The 20,620-nt window shown below is 49.8% G+C and overlaps 7 protein-coding genes and 1 non-coding gene across 8 annotated transcripts; 2 read left to right on the top strand and 6 right to left on the bottom strand.

Moving 5' to 3' along the window:
- Positions 1-338: 338 nt before the first annotated feature.
- On the top strand, positions 339-1,363 carry DEU56DRAFT_775058 (ankyrin repeat-containing domain protein). The gene is made up of 3 exons (XM_041351642.1): positions 339-559; positions 634-1,040; positions 1,100-1,363. Exons 1-2 carry the CDS (start codon positions 379-381, stop codon positions 1,032-1,034), a joined length of 582 nt encoding a protein of 193 aa, XP_041213845.1. The 5' UTR covers positions 339-378; the 3' UTR covers positions 1,035-1,040; positions 1,100-1,363.
- Positions 1,364-1,409: 46 nt separating this feature from the next.
- On the bottom strand, positions 1,410-4,037 carry DEU56DRAFT_775052 (uncharacterized protein). The gene is made up of 2 exons (XM_041351641.1): positions 3,696-4,037; positions 1,410-3,646 (listed from the first exon to the last, which is right to left on the bottom strand). The coding sequence occupies exons 1-2, from the start codon at positions 3,994-3,996 to the stop codon at positions 1,635-1,637; spliced, it is 2,313 nt and encodes a 770-aa protein (XP_041213844.1). The 5' UTR covers positions 3,997-4,037; the 3' UTR covers positions 1,410-1,634.
- Positions 4,038-5,487: 1,450 nt separating this feature from the next.
- On the bottom strand, positions 5,488-8,889 carry DEU56DRAFT_726746 (CHAT domain-containing protein; the record flags this gene model as incomplete). Its single annotated transcript, XM_041347939.1, has 2 exons — positions 5,488-7,919; positions 7,962-8,889. 2 exons carry the CDS (start codon positions 8,887-8,889, stop codon positions 5,488-5,490), a joined length of 3,360 nt encoding a protein of 1,119 aa, XP_041213843.1.
- A 401-nt stretch (positions 8,890-9,290) lies between these two features.
- Positions 9,291-9,960, bottom strand: DEU56DRAFT_879261 (uncharacterized protein; the record flags this gene model as incomplete). Its single annotated transcript, XM_041356060.1, has 3 exons — positions 9,848-9,960; positions 9,678-9,793; positions 9,291-9,624 (listed from the first exon to the last, which is right to left on the bottom strand). Coding segments are annotated over exons 1-3 (528 nt in total), but the record flags the coding sequence as incomplete, so codon positions are not given.
- A 1,506-nt stretch (positions 9,961-11,466) lies between these two features.
- Positions 11,467-13,366, bottom strand: DEU56DRAFT_775041 (uncharacterized protein). The gene has a single exon (XM_041351640.1). It carries the CDS (start codon positions 12,979-12,981, stop codon positions 11,716-11,718), a length of 1,266 nt encoding a protein of 421 aa, XP_041213841.1. The 5' UTR covers positions 12,982-13,366; the 3' UTR covers positions 11,467-11,715.
- Positions 13,354-13,434, bottom strand: DEU56DRAFT_t34. The gene has a single exon. It is a non-coding gene; the product is annotated as a tRNA-Gln (tRNA).
- Positions 13,435-13,550: 116 nt separating this feature from the next.
- Positions 13,551-16,971, bottom strand: DEU56DRAFT_879260 (sphingomyelin phosphodiesterase). Its single transcript, XM_041356059.1, has 22 exons — positions 16,829-16,971; positions 16,531-16,781; positions 16,429-16,476; positions 16,061-16,378; positions 15,840-16,002; positions 15,666-15,786; positions 15,482-15,616; positions 15,404-15,425; positions 15,216-15,352; positions 15,026-15,168; positions 14,964-14,970; positions 14,805-14,908; positions 14,687-14,755; positions 14,620-14,629; positions 14,536-14,567; positions 14,444-14,481; positions 14,338-14,397; positions 14,219-14,287; positions 14,141-14,166; positions 13,924-14,084; positions 13,838-13,866; positions 13,551-13,788 (listed from the first exon to the last, which is right to left on the bottom strand). Exons 2-22 carry the CDS (start codon positions 16,714-16,716, stop codon positions 13,642-13,644), a joined length of 2,025 nt encoding a protein of 674 aa, XP_041213840.1. The 5' UTR covers positions 16,717-16,781; positions 16,829-16,971; the 3' UTR covers positions 13,551-13,641.
- A 1,120-nt stretch (positions 16,972-18,091) lies between these two features.
- Positions 18,092-20,209, top strand: DEU56DRAFT_775030 (uncharacterized protein). The gene is given in 6 exon segments (XM_041351639.1): positions 18,092-18,537; positions 18,591-19,710; positions 19,761-19,920; positions 19,973-20,093; positions 20,130-20,160; positions 20,173-20,209. 4 exon segments carry the CDS (start codon positions 18,269-18,271, stop codon positions 20,086-20,088), a joined length of 1,665 nt encoding a protein of 554 aa, XP_041213839.1. The 5' UTR covers positions 18,092-18,268; the 3' UTR covers positions 20,089-20,093; positions 20,130-20,160; positions 20,173-20,209.
- The last annotated feature ends 411 nt before the right edge of the window (positions 20,210-20,620 follow it).

The following is a 20,620-nucleotide window of genomic DNA, read 5'->3' as shown; positions in this document are numbered from 1 at the left end:
CCGCCTGACCACGGGAGAGCTATGGGATCTAGGAACAAACCGTGAGTGGATTTGCTATCAGCACAGGTATACATGGGAGCCACGCATGCATGCATCATACTATGTCGAGTTGGTTCAAGCAAACCAAACCGATGCGGCGCTTTTTTAGTCCTTTGGTAACCCAGCAGTACTTACCGAGCATTACCGGTCTAGTGCCGGCAGTACCGCTTCCATGACATCGCGATTGTGGGGCAAGTAGGTCACGCTCTCGCTTAAGGCTCATGCTAAAATTTCACTGCTATTTACAGTAGGCGAACCGCCGGACCGTCGGATCTCGGGCTGCAACTTTTAGTGTAGATGATGGATTGATGAAAACTTTCATTTTCTAAATCTTTCACGATGACTACATGGCCGCTGCCTGCAGACGATGATAAGGAAAACCTCCTCCTCTCATGTCGTTACGATGATCTCGACGAAGTACGGGACTTTGTCACAAAATTCGGCTCAGATGCTCTCTCCATCGTCCGAGACGACAACGAAAACACCGTGCTACACATGACATGCGGGAATGGACACATAGGTGAGACGCAATCTCACTGATGCCATCACGGTCCCCCACACCATCAAAACTGATCCTCGTAAGGTATCTTGTAGACGTGCTGGATTATCTTCTTCCTCTTGTCTCCCCTTCCATCCTGTCTGCGCAAAATAGCGCTGGCTCGACTGCCTTGCACTGGGCAGCGCTAAATCAGCATCTTGAAATAGCGCAGAAGCTGGTTCACTTCAACGGCGGACCCGGGATTGATCTGATTGATATCAAAAATGCCGCCGGAAGATCACCCCTGGGTGAAGCTGAAATGATTGGTTGGGACGAGGGCGCAAGGTGGCTTGTCCAGGAGATGAAACTCGACGAAGCAACCCACCATGACGTCAATGATAGCGAAGAAGATACCCCCATGGGCACCGCACAGGATACACAGGATATAGAAGTAGAGATCCAAGATGCGGATGGCGAAGTGGCAAAGATGACTATAAGCGGTGGCGCAACCACCTGATTCAAAGTGGGTCCTATTGATCTGTCGTTACTCCATACATTGTCTTATTATATGTATTCACACAGCCATTACATCAAGGTTCCAATTCAATCGGGTGTGAAACAGGGAAGCACTCAAAACAAGTACCTGAGTCCGGTATAACGCCTGAGCATTTCACTTTTGGACGAGTACTTGGTTCGGCAGAATTGCAGTTTCAATGGCCGTGTGGGTGGAACATGGATGATGATAACGGTGATAGCCGCGTTCAAATTCATTCTTCATAGAATAGTACCAAATGATTGTCAAATCAAACTCACATGTGTGTAATCACATGAAACTTTGCACCTGGACACATGAAGTTTAAGTGTTCGATCCCCATAAGTCACACCTTCTTCACGCGGTAAACGTAGGGACATTGCATGATGTGAAACGGGGACGCCTGGGGCCTGGGCATCATGTGGGCACTTGACGGCCATACCATGATACATAACGAGTCGGTAACAATCAGAATTACCATATAATCACTGGATAAATCAAATGCGTAGGGAAAACAGGAAACACATCAAAATTCACGTAACATTCAAGGGGGAAATAATAGGAATCCATCGGTCTCCATCCTCATCACGTTCCGAACGTTTCACATCGGCGGTGACCATTCTTCCACAAGTCATGGCATTGCTTTTGCGGAGGTGTGTGGGTGTTCAGTTGCGATCCCTCCTCACCATCTCTCACCGTCCGCTTCCCCGTAGCATGTTTTTCCGTAACGGAGCCTGACAACCAGTCGTCTGGGTCTGCCGTCTTCCAATTTTCTCTTGCGTACCATGGTTTCTCGTTTCCCAATTCATCAATATGTGCGAATTCATCTGGTGGAGGATTGGGCAAGAAAAGGGCACCACGCTTCCACGCGACTGCTTCTGAAGTGGGGGAGGGAAATTCGGGTGGTGCGAACGGACTCCAAGGAGACAAGGTAGACGAACGAGATCTCATCTCCAGCATAGGCGACGAAGATCCGAATCTCACGCGCTCTGAACGATGCGGCGTGGGCTTTATCCGCTGTGAGACAGTATAGACGAGCTCGCCAGCCACACGTCGTTGCGGGGGAACGTACTTTGCATACGCGCCCGAGCGTAGGGCTAATCCAGGGAAGCTGCATCGATGTTCATCAAGGAGCGATGGTTGTCCCAATTTCAGGTTGACATACCTGTCAGCTTGATTGGAGGCTAGCCCCGGCGTTCCTGGCTTTGGTACGGCATCATCGACGACGCACTGATCCTTCGTCTCACCGGAATTGAGCTGTTGCGGAGTACTGTGGGCGCACGGCGTCTTTCGTGCAACAATAGTCCAGGGGGGCGAACGAGCTGCGGACCCGCTGGAAGGGCTCCTGTCGGGCTGTTCGCCATCAGTGGCGGTGGTGTGAGACGGGTGGACCGTCGTAGCTCTGGCGCACTTCGGTTTGAGTGGCTTTAAAGTCGTAAAGGTGGCAGTGACTCTCAATCTTTCTTGCACAGCCGCTTCCCAGAATGAATCCGATCCGTCGAATTTGCGTTCTGAACCACTTGATGGACTGTTGTCCCGTTCAACCGAATGCTGGCTGCTTCTGCTAGAAGGGGCCGGCGTGCTGGCACTCCGTCGGTGCACATCGAATGGCATAGCTGTGGATTCTGAATGACAAAGAGAATCGTGCTCTTTGATATCATCGCGTCTGGAGGTGGACGGTGAAAGACGTAATGTGACATGATTCTCGTTCTCGTTATTGGATCGTGGCAGAGATAATCCGAGAGCTAATTGATCCCCTGGAGACTCGCTGACCAAAGACCCTTCCTCGAAACTTGAATCGCCGTCTTCCTCAAGATCGGAATTGTCCGGTGAACCGAGCGCAGTCGCGTGAGACCAGCTTCGCTTTTGGGGAACCATCGATGACAAAGAAGCTTGGCTACTCGAGACAGAGATGTACCCGCCGTAATCGGGCCTTTGTAAAACTATTTGGGGGTTGCCGTTGTGAGGTGCACCATCGCGCTCGCGAGCTGGCCGATCCGTATCGTGCATTCTTGCTGTTTCGTGAGATACAGCCTCAGCAGGTGGCGGGGAGTTGCGGACGAGATGCACCGGACGTGGGAGCGGGCGTGGGTTCGAAGGCTTAGCACCGCAGATGACTGGTTCAAAACCCGCAGAGCTCAGCGATTCGAGGGAAGGTGATACGTCCAGGGACACTAGATGGTGGCAGAACCCAGACTCGTGATTCGGCGTGTGCTCGGTATCGCTATGATCGTTACTCGTTCCATGTGGCAGTACAGATCGACTGTTATATAAGTTGGCTGCACCATGAATTTCGGAACTGTCCAGATCATCGTGTAAGGTGTGTTTGTTGGGAGCTCGCAAGAGGTCTTGTTTTGTAGCAAGGAAACCTGAATCGCTGTTGTACGCTTCTTGGTCAGGAATGGTGCATACGCTCTTGGTCCTATCTGTAAAAATGGTTTTGAGGCTGCACCACGATGGGACCAGTAGATGAATATTTCTTTGAAGCTGGCAAGTAACAGAATAGAGGCATATGAGACCAAGGTTGAGCGCAACCAAGACCAGGATGTTGCAAAAACCACCGTTGAAATAAATCAACTGTTCAGAGTATAGCAGAGCTGATATGAAGGTCAGTAGATATAACTACGGTCTGGAGTACAACCTGACCTAGAGAATCGACGAAGTTTGATAAATAGTGTTTGTGCTGAGAAATCAAGAGTGCGTAGGTGAAAGCAGAGGATGATGGGGGGAAATTGGGGTCAAGAGCAGACGCATGACTGCTTCTATTGCTTGAAGCGGGGGGATAGTTTGTAGGGGGATTTGACCACAGAAAGTGATGTCTCTCGAGGCTCGTAGAATCTCCGTCGATGCGCCGGATGGAACTGAAAGGATCGAGGGTCGCCAGTAAAGGCGCCCATTGGAATAGTTTGAGAAGAGCTAACAGCGAATATCGCAAGAATAAAGTCATGGAGCCTAAAGGCAATTAATTTCTCGATGAAGTCGTGTGATGACTTCAACTCAACTTCACAACACCGTGACCTTTAGCGGTTGTTTGTTCGTATTGAAAACGGAAGCCTTTGTCACAATTGCCAAACATCATCAGGTTGCCACCTGACTAGCTAGCGCTCCGAGTCCTTGGCCGCCCTCAGGCCCCTCAATGCGGCTGTTCTAGAGTTTCCTCTGGTTCTCTGGCACTTTCACATTGTCATACGACGACATCGATGGCTATGCAGTGGCAAGTATGGACCGCAAACTTGCAATAAGTACTTGCAGTAAAGCATCATTCTTCTTCTCCATTCTGAAGACGAAGTTCATGTTCTCGCCTACCTGCTGACTCGTAGTACATCTTCATGTTCTAACAAAATCAAAATTCTCCTGTCGATTGACTGATCTGGATTAAAAGGACCTTTTTGTGTCATCCGACCCACCATTTCACTGCTTTTTAAACGTCTCCGTCGTGCCTGAAAATGCGCCCTCGTTATCCCTTGGAACGCGTCGGCATGTCCTATGATCTCCCTCACGAGTAGTTTCTATACTTGAGCCATTCCACCATGGAACATGATGCACGTACGTATGCTTATACTATTTAGCATTAAACCTGTTCTTTTGATTCTTAAGTGGAGAGACTGACCTGAAATTGATGTCTCAGGCTCCTAGTTCGAGGTAGACTTGAAACCTCATCGCATCCCAGTGGCACAATCATCGATAAAGTTTGGTACATATGTGCTATTTCTCAATCGCCATTCTAGGCACAGCACTCTGGCCCTTCTGGATTTCCAATACCCCAACGGGATCGAGTCCAAGCACTCAGGCTGCGATAGATCAACACATTGCAGCCGAACCTGCGTGACCATGCCTCCAGACCTCCACTTCTGTGTGCCTGACATGGAGGCCAGAGAGATGACTACCACTTCTTCCGAGTCCCCGCCCGCTCCCATTCGTGGGCGACGCTTGTGATTGATCTACATGGGGAACCAGATGGTTCTCTGGTGTAATCCTTGCACACCTCTCAAACTTTGCAAAAGACACATCTGCTATTCAGTTCAGGATCAAGTAGAAATCAAAGAACCCCTCGTTAGTTGCCTTGCCGTCGTCTACCATGTCAGCTCAAATTGAAACGTCTACAAAGCTTGTGGCGATAAATACATTGCAAAAACGCGATTTACCATACCCTTGCGAATCCGTGAAGTGAATCCATCTTGTAACACCAGGCTACAGAAATGCCACATGGGCGGATTTACCCACACCTTAAGTAGGAGCGGTCACTTTGGTTGAGGGAACAGACTAGGAAATACATATAGAAATGAAGATTAGATTAGATGTACATGTCAGTGAGGTATACAATCCTCTGAAGTAAATATCAGCACGTGTAGCTACAGCTGGCTGTTACACGCGAAGTCGTCTGACACATGTCTCAAAAATGCTTTCACCAACAAAAGAGGGGGACGCACGAATTTGATCATAGGCCAACATGGATGAACACGATGCGCTGGTCCAAGGGCATGTCTGTGTCACAAGCCAAGGACTGGACCGCTCGATGCAGCGCTCGGGCGGCCCTTTTTGAATTCATGGTGCCATCCCCGCAGAAGTTTTTGTAGAATGCCTCGACCAAGCGTCGTACAGTAGCATCGTTGACTCTCCATAATGTCCCAATGACACTCTTCACCCCAGCAAACTGTAGGGCAGCCGCCAAGTGTATCACCTCGTCAGGAGTTGTAAGGTCACCGACTGCGGTCTCACAGGCAGAGAGAAATGCGAATTCATGCTGAGACAGATATCTTTGTGTGATATCAAGGAGTGAAAGCGGTTGGTCTCTCATGAGGAAGGCCGATTTGAAGGGTTCCACGATATTTTGTGTTCCGTGACACGCAAAATGGAGCCAGCAATTATCTTGCAATGTGTGCAGGACTCTCATTTTTGTTGATTCAACGCTCGTGACCTTGGTGAAGAAAACTATTGGGGGAGGTGGTAGAAGACTCTGCACCAATTCCAGCTCGGGCTCGACCGCTTCCAAAGGATGCGAATGTCCTGGAGGGTGGTTCTGTCCGATGGCAGAAAAAGACACGGACAAAGATCCGTCATTGCTTTTGCGAGCCCCAGTCAGCGCAGTAAGGGATGGAGTGTATGAAGAAACGTATAGCTGGGAAAGGGACTTTCCACCGCGTTTGTATTCGCCAGCAGCGTGCAACGGCAAAAAATTGAATAAGGAAGTTGGGCACCACCATATTCGGGAACCTCGTCGTGCAAATCTATCCAGATTTTCAACCACAGGGTGAACTACATCATCCCATAGCTCCCGCAATGTTTGTATCAGCCCCGGTTGTGTCTTTTTAGGACTGGCCTCTTTGTCGATGTTTTCTCGGAGTGCGAGCACCAATCGCACAAGTTTGTCTAGATTGATAGGGAGTTGAATACTGGTCGGAGGCTCCTTGTGCGGGATAATGATGGCATCGCAAGACGACTCGCTTGCAACGAGAACAATAATAGGCCCATCACGAGCTGCATCTTGGAGATCGGAGAACAGGGGGGGAAGCAGGAAGCGAGAGAAGCCTTCTAGCTTCCGGATGTCTTCCACAACTTTATTCCAGTTCTCCACAAGACGAGTGTACCTGGTAACCTCTGCTTCTGCATTAACTCTTGGGGTCCCGTCTTGACGTTCTGTAGGAGGCTTATCAAGGAGGGAGCTGATGTCTCTGAATTCCTTCATCAGTGCCTCTGCATAATCACCACGTTCCTGGAGGATGTCAAAGGGTGTGCGGAATCGTGCCATCTGGGTCCAGATGAGAGTCCTGCCTTGTTCAAGCAACTCTATGGCGCGGCACACATCGCCACGACGAAGAGCACATGATGCAGCATCAACTGCAAGTGTGCGCGGGAGGGCCTTCATGGTTTCATGGCGAGATGAAACCGAAGCTGTCGCAGACATGTATGCATCTAGAAGTTGCATGGAAGTTGCATAAGCCTCCAGGTCGGTGTCATGTGTATATTGATCAGCATGGAAAACCCAGCCTAGACTTGCTCGCAGGCGGGATAGTAAACCCCCAGAGACAATATTTGTTGCTGCCTTGAAATGATACATGGCGGCATCTAGACTGACAGCGTCACTATCTTCGCCAATGCTATGAAATCCTGATTGATGGACCAGCAGATATACGGTGGCTAGTGAGCGATGGACCATTAATTGACGGGGACTACTTTGTGTTAATATTGTCAATGCGTGGCGGAGATTCTTCAGTGCCTCGTTGAGGTCTTGGACGTTGCCCCGGTGCTCAAAGCGGGTGGAGAGTCCAGTCGCAAGATTATTCAATGACGTGGACCGATCTGGGTGACCGACCGGGCGCAAAGCCAGCGCTTCCCTATCAAGCGCGATAGCCTCATCCAAGTATTGATCACCACCTCGGTGTTTGAAGCGAATGGAGAGCGCAATCGCAAGGTTATTTAATGACGTGGACCGATCTGGGTGACCGACCGAGTGCAAAGCCAGCCCTTCCCTATGAAGTGCGACAGCCTCGTCCAAGTCTTGGTCGTTGTCTCGGCGCCGGAAGCGGATGAAGAGTTCATTCGCGAGGTTATTTAATGAGCTGGGCCGATCTGGGTGACCGACCGGGCGCAAAGTCAGCCCTTCCCTGTCAAGCGTGATGGCCTCATCCAAGTCGTAATCGTTGCCTCGGCGCTGGAAGCGGATGAGGAGCTCACTCGCAAGGTTATTTAACGAGCCGGACCGATCTGGGTGACCAGCCGCGTGCGAGGCTAGAGCTTCCCTGTGAAGTACAATAGCCATATCCAAGTCTTGGTCGTTGCCCCGGTGCTCAAAGCGGGTGGAGAGTGCATTCGCAAGGTTATTCGACGACTTTGACCGATCAGGGTGATCAACCGGGAACAAAGCCAGCGCTTCCCTGTGAAGTGTGATAACCTCATCCAAGTCTTGGTCACCGCCTCGGTGCTTGAAGCGGGTGAAAAGTGTAGTCGCGAGGTTATTTAATGACTTGGACCGGTTTGGGTGACCAACCTGGAACAAAGCCAGTGCTTTCCTGTGAAGCATTATGGCCTCATCCAAGTCTTGGCCATCACCTCGGTGCTGGAAGCGGGTGGAGAGTCCAAGCGCAAGGTCATTTAATGACGCAGACCAATCTGGGTGACCGACCGGGAGGAAAGTCACCACCTCCCTGTGAAGCGTGACAGCCTCTTCCAAGTCTTGGTCGTTGCCTCGGTGCTCAAAGCGGGTGAAAAGCGTGTTCGCAAGGTGATTCAATGACGAAGGCCGATCTGGGTGACCAACAGGGCACAAAGCCAGCCCTTCCCTGTGAAGCGTAATCGCCTCGTTGAGGTCTTGGCCATTGCCTCGGTGCTGAAAGCGGGTGGAGAGAGTAGTTGCAATGTTATCCAATACAGCCGACCGATGTGGGTGACCGACCGAGTGCAAAGCCAGCGCTTCCATGTGAAACGCGATAGCTTCATCCAAGTCTTGGTCATCGCCTCGGTGTTTGAAGCAAATGACGAGTGCAGACGCAAGGTTACTCATGGACATGGATCGATCTTGGTGACCGACTGGGTGCAGAACCAGCGCTTCCCTGTGAAGTGCGATCGCCTCATCAATGTCTTGAACATTGCCCCGGTACATGAAGCAGGTGGTGAGTGTAGTTGCAACGTTATTCAATGACAGGGACCGTTCTGGGTGGCCGACTGGACGCAAAGCCAGTGCTTCCCTCTCAAGCACGATAGCCTCGTCTAGGTCTTGATCATTCCCCCAGTGTCTAAAGCGGGTGAGGAATGTAGCCGCAAGGCTAATCAATGACGCGGACCGGTTTGGGTGACCGACTGGGTGCAAAGCCAGCGCCTCCCTGAGAACTGTGATGGCCATGCCAAGGTCATCGCTATTGCCTTGGCGCTTGAAGCGGATCCACAGTAGAGAACCCAAGTTGCCCAGCAATTGCCCTCTCCGAGCATGCGCGGTGCTGTAGTATCCCAGCGCATCATAATGAAGGGATATTGCTTCATCTAAAACATGGGGATCATCTCTTCGCGAACACCACTCTACTGCATGAGCAAGTTGATTCAGCGATAACGGAAGCCTAGATACATCGGGCTGCTCCTGCCCATGATCACTTGCATTGACGGTTCCAGCCGGATACAAAGCAAAAGTTTCGATTGCGAGCAGAGCTGCCATGTGTGGGTGGCTGTTGGCGAGGCAGACATCGAGAATCTCACTCAGTAATTTCTCAGCCGCATCAGCATCCGTTTGAAATCCCCGTTTCGCAAAACGAGACAGCAGAGCAATGGCAAGATGGAGCTGGCTGATGGGCCTGTCCGGATGACCAGCAGGACGCAAATCAAGGGCGTCTTGAAAGAGAGAGATGGGGATGTCGAGGTCGGGATATGTTCCACTAGCTTGGCAAAAAATAAACCTTGCGATAGCTAGATTGGACAGTGCTGCAGGACGGCAGGGATGATCAATGGGGCAGAGGTCGGCAGCGCGTTCAAAGTGCCTTGTGCATTGGTCGAGATCCCAACTGTTCTGTGTCCTGCGGTATCGTGCGAGCAGACGATGTCCAACATCCGTCATTAGTACTAATGTACGCAAATCGCCAGACATGATCTGCACAGTATAGGCCCTCAGCATCAGAACATCAGAATGCATTGATTACTCACGGGAGCAGTGGGTCGAAGTGCGGCGTCATCTTCAGAAGAACGTCGTTGTGCAACGGCTATGAACAGTGAAGTACACGAAGATACGACTTCCCCTTCCTTAGCCTGAAATATGAGGGCTGGGAGATCTCGTTAATATCAGTCAGGCGCAATTTACAACAGATGTTACTGACGATGTGACTTTTCACTGCGGTCCAGTAATTCTCCAACAGTGGTCTCGACTGTGCGGAGGAGTTCTCCACTACCAAGCATGGGATCCAATTCAAACGAGGCATAGACCCTGAACCGAACCCTGGAAGACGACTCGCATGGCCTAGAACCTTTTCAATACCTGCAGGAAGACGGGGGTGAAGGGCAACTTACAAAAGTATGCGCTCATTCCATTCAACGACATCCTGATCTAAGTGTACCGGCGTGTTGCCTGTCTGCCATTCAGCACCATCAGTCTGCACTGTCACATGGAAGCCAGCAGGAATCCGCCGGAGACCAAGAGTGAGATCAGTCGCACGAATGGCTTGGAGAACATCGTCAATACCCTGCATGGAGAGATAAGTATATAATACGTACCAGTAATGGTGACACGTTGTCTGAGAAGTGTCTCTCCCGAGTCTTGGGAGTGTTCTGGATGACTTGGCTCCTTACCCAGGGGTGGAAGGGTATCATCGAGTGGATCTGGTACGAAGCCTGACATCTTGCTGGATGAAAGACGGATACAAAGTGATACCTGGGAGTAAAATCTAGTGATTGTGAAAGATTACAGTGCCTGTAAGATCTTGATGGATTATAAGGCATAATTTTATTCAAGAAATGACAACATGCACGTGTCACCCAAGCCACAGTATGACGCATTGCGCTAATGGCCTAGACCCGGAGAGAAGCAAGCCGTAAACTTGTGCATTAATGGGCCCGTCAGAAACACACCGCGCAGCAAGAGCATGCCGTAGTGTGTAACATCCATCCGAACCGAGCAGTCTGCGAGGCTCAAGACAGCAGTATATTCCGAGTCCACAAGGTCGATTACTGTGAAACACCGTCTGCATGTTTGTGCCCTCAGGCTTCAACCAAAATTTTCGTCCTTGTATTGGAGTTAAACAAACAAAATATCATGCAAGGGACTGACAGGAACTCACTGCCTGTCATAAACGAGTAGCCCTGACGCCGCCCCTACAAACTTGTTCGCCACCCAGGAACCCTTACACTCAAAATGGGCACGGGTGAATGCTGTTCGGGCTGCGGCGAGATATTCGAATTCGTCACGGTTTCTTCAGCACGTCAAGCTACAAATTTGACCTCGTACTGTAAACGTCTTAAAGTCGTGAAAAAGAAATGCTCGACTTCATCTCATCCCCCAGGACCATGAAATGTCGCAGCGCTTCGTTGCGGCAACATGCGATGTGGGCCTGGTGAAAGGACCCTGTATGCTGTGAGATTCCAGCACAAATTATGTACACACGAATGGTTGCCTCGCGATGGAATCAGATAGGCTTATGCACTAATCCAATTCGAGTCCTCCCGGTCCAGGCTTCCATTTGGTTGAGCAACGATGACACTCGACGACAATTGGTTGTCCACCATTGAATGTGTGACGGTGACGAGGTGGGCATTTCTTTCGTGATTGTTTGTTCTTATTGACAACGGAAGGTTTTGCCAAACATGGTACAAACACATTCAAATCACTTTGGTATTTACAGTCATCATTTTCTTACTGAACAATGAAATATTTAGAAACATCGAGAATCGCACTCTTGGAACGCGACTAAGTACTCCTCCCACTGACATACTCACAACTTTGCGTCAAAATATTTGTTTGAAATGCGAGCTAATCTTATTCGTCTTGCAACCGAGATATTTTACAAACAATTTCTGAGAAATTCGAGAAGGGACGTCTCGTGCATATGTAGGGTCCAGTAGGGATGCAGGAAGAAACAACATAGAAAGGGATGAGGACTCCATGACATAAATGGACCAAGAATCTCAACGGCTTCAAGACCTACTGGATTACAGCCATATCAATAGAAAATCTCCCGCATCGCAGCTCGCCTCAAGTGTCATAAAGCGAAGCATCGAGAAGGCCTGGTTGCATGAGCGGTATAGAGAAAGGCGGAAGATCAAATGGATTGGTGATGGTGGCACTCAGGGCTGCTGCAAAGTCCTCCGAGTCCCCAGCGGGGAAGAGTTCAAGATATCCACGAGAGGGTGTCCCATCCAGATACCAGGCAGAATCGGTGACTTCCCCTGTCTCCTCAGGAGTTGGCATTGAAGGCAGCAAGGGCAGATCATATTGAGAGGGATGATTGTATGCAAATGGATCCGCGTTAAATGGGTCATCAGGACACGGGGAATTGACGGGTGGCGGTGGCTGAAGCGCAGGATCGTCGAGTAAATCCTTGCTGTGGCTTACTGATCCGAAAAGGCCGACCGGCGAACGCATTGGTCTGGGATAATTCACATCAACAGTCGTGATGAATATGGCGGGTGGGACTGCAACGTGTGCTTTGGCTGTTGTGGAGCGAGCAAATTTACACAGCCATCGCTTCTCCTGTAACTGTTGTTTCAAGTTTGCAAGGTATCCAGATGCAAGCGAGTCCTTGAACTTTGGGGGATAATGGGGAGCAGGAGAGATAACCATGTCAGAGGAGGTTGGAGAGGCTTGGAAGCCAGACATTGAGATCGTTTTGGGCATAGTGCATCGCGTATTCAGGGATCTGATTGGAAGGATGTCCTCCTCAAGCTTAGCGTACTGACTCTCCCCCAGTGAGAGCTTTTCCAGGGTTGCGCCAAGCTGTCGCACGATGTAATCGCCCGCCGAACGAGAACGCAGGTCAAACAGAGACGGAGATGATATCACGGCAGAGGACGCGCCGGAGCTGTCTGAGAAGGGGTCTACAGGGGTCTTCGGAAGAAGAGCCGAAGTAATCTTCGAAGGGTGCATACGAAACGCTGAATGTGACTCCTCCTCCGATGAAGCTATGCTCTGTTCAGCTGTGGAAGACCGGCTAGCAGACTCTGAGAAAATGTGCGTCTCATCGATTCCTGGAGGGAGACTCGAATGGTCGGTGATCCGTTCGTAAGGTGGCTGCCTGGAAGGAGGTGACAAGCTCATATCAGATTCAGGATCGGGTGATCGTGCTGAAGTAGTTTGCTGCTCAATCGCGACCTTTCCCTTCAAACGATGGTGCCTAGTAGACTTGAAAAGGTAACCAAGTTTGATGGACGAAACTTCAGTGCTTGCACCGCGAGGCTTGCGATGTCGTTGCTGGTTTTTACCAGTCTTGAGCTTCCCAAGAGAGAGAGAAGGATGTGGCATTTTCTGAGGATGTTGCAGAGCACAAGATCAATAACGGCCAAAGCAGTACTGCTCACCCCTGGACTCTACTCGCTGACTGTGAAAAGTCAACATCAACATTAGAAATGTGACTGATCAATAGCGATTCCAATGATTCCGGGGTCTCGTCAGGTGGTCTGTGAATGTGAAAATTCAGTTCTCGACTGACCTGAATCTATGCAAGGAACGGCTGGCTTCGTGCAAAGGAGGGTTGACCAGGCTCCTTCCCACTGCTGCTCTGAGTGTGGAGGGGCGGGACGAGATTCAATTTGGATTTTGCTGAGTCCACACTTTCTAGTCAAGAGAGGAGGTGGATTCAGCAAATGCATATGGACGTATCAACGACCAAAAAGCAGGCGTTACCAGGGTTCGAACCTGGGTTCCGGGAAATCGTATTATCAAAATCCCAAGTGATGACCACTACACTATAACGCCACCGCACTTTGGGCGGAAATTCACGCATTTGGAATTGAGGAACCTGAGCGACATGTCCAAGTTCGTGCGGCTGAAGTCACTTGGCTAGCAAGGTCATGCACTTCAAGGTGATCGAGATCAGACTTGATGCATTCCCAGAGAAGCTTGGGCGCAGAGCACGGCATCACCATTATCAAACTGCAACTGCTGCAGTTATACATAGTATGATCACTGCGTCGAAGAGTATCCAGCAGGACAGTTTTGGTACGCAAGACTACTCGAACCACTGCGCATGTAGCATGTCTTAGCAGTGATGCACTCCCCTGTGCATTTCAGGCTTGCGACAGAGCTCTTTGATTGGTATGTGTGATACGTCTATCATGAAAAGTCAGTCGAACGTCGCATTCATTGTCGTGGAGCTTACCTGGACTAGAGCAGGATCCACCAGCATTTCTGTAACAAAAAACATCATTATGGTCGGCTCAAGGAGATGAAAGAAAAGAAACAAACGGTCGGTAACGAGGTGCCACCATGTTGCGTTTAGAGGGTCATTTGCGCCCCAAGTGATGTTTCCTCCGTACGCATCACGAGTACTGTACTCTAGATAGAACGTTGGGCCGACCTCAGTCTGGTTGTCCAACGCCGGGTACTCGTTCACGTTGCTGACATAACTGCAATGTTTGGATACGTGAGTCACAGTCCATCTACACCCATCACTGCTACTTACGTGTATGCATCTAGGATGTCGAACGTCTAATTAAGCAGTGAGTTCTCTGAGTAAAATTGGAGATGAAAGAAAACTTGCAGCGGAATCCACTTCGTAGACACGGAATCCAGCATTGAGGTTAGTCAAGGGGGAGAGCGAGGGCATGACCTGAACGATTAAGTTAATTGATGTTCAACACGGGTTTCCTAGCTTCTTACCCAAGATGCGGCCAACGCAGTCTCAGCATTCATGACTGTGCCGTTGTTCGCGTAGAAGATCTGTGGACAGTTCCAGCACGAACCATGTCAACAATCAAAGACATACAGAAAGCTGGTCCTCGTGGGTGTGGCCAAAGAATATATCTGATCATGAAACTGTCATGATAAAGGTCAACAAATCTGAAGGACTAAACTCACTAGAAATGACGTGAGGCGAGAAGCGGTCGACACTAAAGTAAGCGTAAACAACTTTCACGCTTCATCAAGGGTAAAGAGACATACATTTGATAGACTGCGTGTGAATCGATGTTAGAAATGCTGAGTGCAACAGTAGCACGAACTCACGTACAGAGATTGCTTGGATTGACCTGGGCTTGTGTTCCGTCCCACCCGCTTAACACATGTCCGATTACCCAGACTAAAGAGCGATCACTATTCAGATCAGGTCATCTGTTAATTTCACTAACCTCTTTGACCGGCATCCTCGGAAGCCTGTAGCTCATCCGTGAGGAATCGCAAGATACCGAATGGATCAGGTTCCGTAGAGTTGACATAAGCGTAGTAGTTGTTACTACAAAGAATGATCAAGATAGGTCACGAGAGCACTGAATCCAGCCCGGACATACGTATACCCTTCAAGGAGAGAAAAATCAGAGACATGCATAATTTCTGATTCAAGAAACCTCACAAAGGTTGGTGTCAATTGAGATGATCTTGAGGCCGTCTGGGCGTGTCACGGAATACGCAGCGTAGTGAGTTGCAGAATATGCGATCGACTCTTCAGGAAGCCAGCCTTCGTACTGCCACATAGAAGAAATGTGTTCATACAGCCTAAAGGTGGTCATGATCTGGCGCACGCAGAGCACTGCCTAACTCACCAGTTGAATTGCGTCCCGAGAGGACCGCCCATCGTGTATGGGATCATTTGGAATTGCATGTATGTGTCGTGGTTTCCGATCGTCGCATAGACAGGCGCGGGACCAACATACTTCTTCAGTAAGTTGTAGGCCACAACCTAGAGGCCGTCATGAAAGCCCATCCACTTCCAACAGGGAATTCACTTTACCTCTTCATACTCAACATAGGCCCTGTCAGGCAGCATGAGCATTTCATAGTAAACTGAATGAAATTGGAGAAAACGAACCTCGAGTATTCGTTGTCGGGATCGTGCGCAGTCAAGTCACCGGTGAAGACAGTGAAGTCAAAACCACTTTCTTCTGTACCGGTGAGAGGACCAATGGCTTGCATTGCCGCAACCATCAAGTCCAATGGAACATCACTGTGCATGATGTTATAACTTTTTCTTGGAGCCGGACAATTCAATGTACCACTCAAAATTTCCGAAGCGAGATGCAGGAAGCACGATCTGGTTAGGGCTCGCTGCATTAAACACATCATCACGACAGCACATGTATGCGGAACAGTTAGCCTCTGAGCCTATCGCGTAGCCTGCAGAACGTATTGTCACAAAAGGTTTAAGATTTGAATCAAACTGAACGCACGAGGGTCGAGGTGAATATCAGAAATGTGGAAGACCTTCAGACGCTCGCCACTGGGCTGTTTTGGAGGTGGCAGCGGGTTTGGTTTCGGTTTTGCGAACCAGCCAGTCATGTTAAGCGGAGCCGTTGGTGGCACGGGGCACAGTTTATAATGCGAACAAAGATTCTGAAAAGGGGGCGGAATTTGTACATATCGCCTCGATTCGAAGTCACAATCAGCATACCTGGCCGTCATATCCGCCAGTATTGGCAAATGCAAGAACCTGTGAAAACGTTGAACCGAGCGCAAGCTTGCTATATTCATTGTAGCATGTTGTGGAGTAGTTGAAGTACTGGCAGACTGCCTCGGCAAGTAAGGGGCCCTGTTCGGGAGCCCCAAGCACGAGCATTTTGCCAACTGCGAGGGAGGCTTGGCACTTTGTGCAAGTGTCATTGCCGAAAACCGGGTTGCTAGCAATTGCTTTGATTTGCGCAAGAGCTTGTTCCATAAGCTGAGAAGGTGTCGCTGCCATCGGAAGGGGGTGAGGGTCCACTGTATCATTCTGATGAACAGTCTGTCAGGTTGTTGGCGTGACAGGGAAGGGTGACTAACCTTAGGGAAGTTGGCAGGATCTGTCAGCTCATAGGGGAATATCTCATTCTGGCAAAGTTAATGAGATTAGCGAAATCTTCAAGTATGAAGCACGACACATACCGTCACAGGATCGGTTATGACAGGCTGAGGCTGCGCCGAAGTAGCAGTAGGGTCGTTCCAATATGTCCCATATATGGAGGTCGGAAAGGCGCCAGGAACAGTGTACGCTGTAGCGTTAATCACACTTGCTCGTGTTTGATAGGAAGCCAGTAATATGAAACCAGACAACCTCAAAAAGGGGAGCATCGTGGCGAACTGCCTTTCTGCGCCACCCTAGCGTCGGTATGCAGGGCTTTATACGCGGCCTTATTCTAAACATAAGATGGCAGCATGTGAAGTGAAACTCTACCTAACGCACGTTCGCATTGACGGCCAATCTACAAGAACTGGTGCTGTTCTCATGTGACCATAATGGCATGCACGAGTTGTCACAAATCAAGTCGATGAATCGACCTACAGAAAGTTCTCCCGAACACTTGGTGCAAAGGCCATCGACAGAACATGGTCAACTGGTCCGTAGGTTTATCAGACACCGTGGTGTGGGTATCAGTGACTTTTACGTTTCAATGTTGCTGTTTGATGTGTCTAGCAGATCTCGTGCAATATTGCAAACTACAAAGACCGTCGGGCCCACGTGACCATGATCCTGTGGGAGGATGGGGGGCACATTCAGGCTGTCAGCCGCCCCGACAGCGAAATGATCATATGACGGAAACATAAGACCCGAATTTATGTATACGCTGACACGGTATGTATCAGCTTCCAATAGAAAATAGGAAGCAAGTAACTCACCGTGACAGTTGAACGTTGAACGGAGAGTGGCGGAGGACCGTTGTGATTTGCAATGTGGTTCGCATCAGCAAACACATTGTCAACAAGAAACGTAATAGTCGAACAGGCGCATGGTTGCTGGCATGCTTCCGAGTTTCTTATCGTCGTTGTAGGTTAGTACGGTGTCGTTCAAGTCGGCTATTGGTTTCAAGCGCGGCCTCAGTAATTCAAGGAACCTCCCGGGCATTGGCGGAAGACTATGATGAGTTCGGATTACTCCTGAATCTCACGCAGGAGGCGTCAAAAGGTACGTACCGTACGATGCAAACTGGTCTTCCTTCCTTCTATTCTATGGGAGACCCTATATTCTGTGTGAATTGCTCGCGATTACTGCGCTTGCGCATGCATCCTTCGTATTCCTTCCCTGCATCATGGCATGTAAGTCTTTGAAACGCCGTGTTGTTTCGAAGCTTCAAAGCCTCAGCGTCGCCGCCATATGATATTGGCTAGTTTACGAATTGTCATTGGTTGGATACCACTGTATAGCTGCTCTCTCCGTGCACAAGGTAAGTTTGCAGCATCTGAGTTGATGTGGGGCTCGTCATCGGTATCCCTGACTCGAGCGATGGGCGGAGTCGTCAAGTACATAACGATGATGCGATCGCGCTTCTTGAAAGCGGAAACCGGATTTCAAAATTTTGAGCAAACGACGTCTTCGCGACTTATCTTTTACATAACCAGCTGCCTCACTTTTGTGCTCATTCCCTATAAGAACCCGTGCATTCGTTGACCTTTTTTTCAGCCTTTTCAGCTCTAGCATTCCCCACTCCAGTCGTCTTCCTCAGCCTCTGGTGTCCGTCACCTTCATACTTAGAGTTTTCCGAGCTCTTTGCATGTACTCGAACCAACTCGGCAGCCCCCACAACCCCCACAGAGGCGGCAAGCACTCATCTGCAGGCTTTCTAGCTGCTCATTGATACCTCCTTCATCGGTTTCATTCAAATCTCACTCTTATATACTTACAACAATGTCTTCCCAACTTCCTGCCACAACCTCTTCAGGTTACAACACCCCCGACTCTGAATTGGAGTCCATCGTTCCAGTTCACCCGACTGCTGTTCGTCGCCCTGACTACATAACCGTACAGTCCGAAAACACCGTGTACACTGACAATCATATTACCGCCAAGTATCTCTACCGCGGTGCTGATGTAGTGGTCTCGGACGGCCAGTTCACCGTTACGCCCACTGTCAAACCTTACGAGTTCCAGACCGTCCGTAACGTTGGCAAAACTGGGTATGTTATGTATCAGTCTCAAAATTTTCAAGTCTGACATGAACGCGCGGTAGACTTATGATGATCGGTATGGGAGGCAATAATGGTTCCACCCTCTGCGCGACCATCCTCGCAAACAGGCACCACATGTCCTGGCACACCAAGGAAGGTGTTCAGCAGCCTAACTACATCGGCTCTGTCCTCCGTGCATCCACTGTTCGCATTGGTACCGAGCCGGGCACTGGTAAGGAAGTCCACGTCCCAATTTCTGATGTGCTTCCTATGGTACACCCCAATGACCTTGTTCTTGGCGGCTGGGACATTTCCGGTCTGCCAATGGACAAGGCGATGGAACGTGCCAAGGTACTCGACTATGATCTTCAGCGCCAAGTTAAGCCCCATATGGCTCTCCTTGCTAGCCCTCTTCCTTCCATCTACTATCCCGACTTCATTGCTGCCAACCAGGAGGCCCGTGCAGACAATGTCGTACCTGGCACTGACAAGCAGGCTCATCTCGAGCACATTCGGGCTGACATTCGCCGCTTCAAGGCCGAGAACCAGCTTGACCGTGCCATTATATTCTGGACGGCGAACACGGAGCGTTACAGCGACCTCATCCCCGGTGTCAACGACACGGCTGACAACCTCCTTGCTTCAATCAAGAACTCGCACTCAGAGGTGTCTCCCTCGACAGTCTTTGCTGTCGCTGCCATTCTCGAGGGCGAGCCATTCATTAACGGTGCTCCCCAGAACACTTTCGTGCCTGGTGTCATTGCCTTGGCCGAGCGCGAGAAATCTTTCATTGGTGGTGATGACCTGAAGTCTGGTCAGACCAAACTGAAATCCGTGCTCGCCGAGTTCCTCGTAAACGCTGGTATCAAACCGCTCTCTATTGCGTCATACAACCATCTTGGAAACAACGATGGGCACAATTTGAGCGCAGAGCCGCAGTTTAAGAGCAAGGAAATCAGCAAGAGCAGTGTGGTGGATGACATGGTGGACGCCAACCGTTTGCTTTACAAGCCTCCTGTTCCAGGCGCGAAGGGCAAGGCGGCCAAGGGTGAGCACCCTGATCACATTGTTGTGATCAAGTACGTGCCTGCAGTCGGTGACTCCAAGAGGGCGATCGATGAGTACTACTCTGAGATCTTCTGTGGCGGGAGACAGACCATCAACATCTTCAACGAGTGCGAGGTATGTAACGCGCTTTAGCACGTCACTCTCATTCATCAAGTGTTTTATAGGACTCTTTGCTCGCGACACCATTGATCCTCGACTTGACCATTCTCACTGAGTTGCTTACTCGTGTCAAGTACCGCGGAGTGGGTCAGACTGAATTTGCGCCCCTTTACCCTGTCTTGTCGCTCCTCTCATACATGTGCAAGGCGCCTCTCGTCAAGCCTGGTGAGCACCGTTTTCACTTAATCATCAACTACACTAAGCACCCTCCTCCTAGGCACCGACGTCGTCAACAGCCTCGGCAGGCAGCGCAACGCGCTCGAGAGCTTCCTGAAAGCCTGCATTGGCCTTGAAGGCAACAGCGACTTGCTCTTAGAGACTCGTATCTGGTAGATGCCCAAACATTCTCTTTTACTCTAGTTTGCATTACGCCTTGGTTTCAACAACCACAACTGAATGACGCTTCGTCAAGACTTCATCTTCACATCGATACACGTGGTCTTCAACTGATCTCGAACTTTTAAAACATTTCTTTACGAATGGGTGGGCTGACATAGATGTAGATAAAATAGATGCCCATACCATTGCGTTTCCGTATATCGTGCAACACGATTTTAGTTTTGGATTCTATACTAGTGACTCCCCCTGGAGTACGTTGATGGTTGTTCATGCATTATTATTGACGTGATTGCGATAGGCCATCGGTCTCCGGTGGTTCGCTGTTTGAATTATATGTAAGTAAATTTGAAGTGTGGAGATTTTGAACACGCCATCAATTTTTGGGCACCTGCTTTGAAGTTCTTTTGCGACTCTCGATTCATGATCATTGCATTAGTACGCCGCAGCTCTGTTCATAAGCAGTGTGGTGGCTACTGCGCACTGCTGGACAGGAATGTATTAAGCTTGCATTGACGTGCTGGGGATT

Source organism: Suillus clintonianus (genome assembly GCF_016758775.1).
Source record: "Suillus clintonianus strain FC179 chromosome Unknown DEU56scaffold_6, whole genome shotgun sequence".
Lineage (NCBI taxonomy): Eukaryota > Fungi > Basidiomycota > Agaricomycetes > Boletales > Suillaceae > Suillus > Suillus clintonianus.
This window is presented reverse-complemented; position numbering and strand designations above follow the sequence as displayed.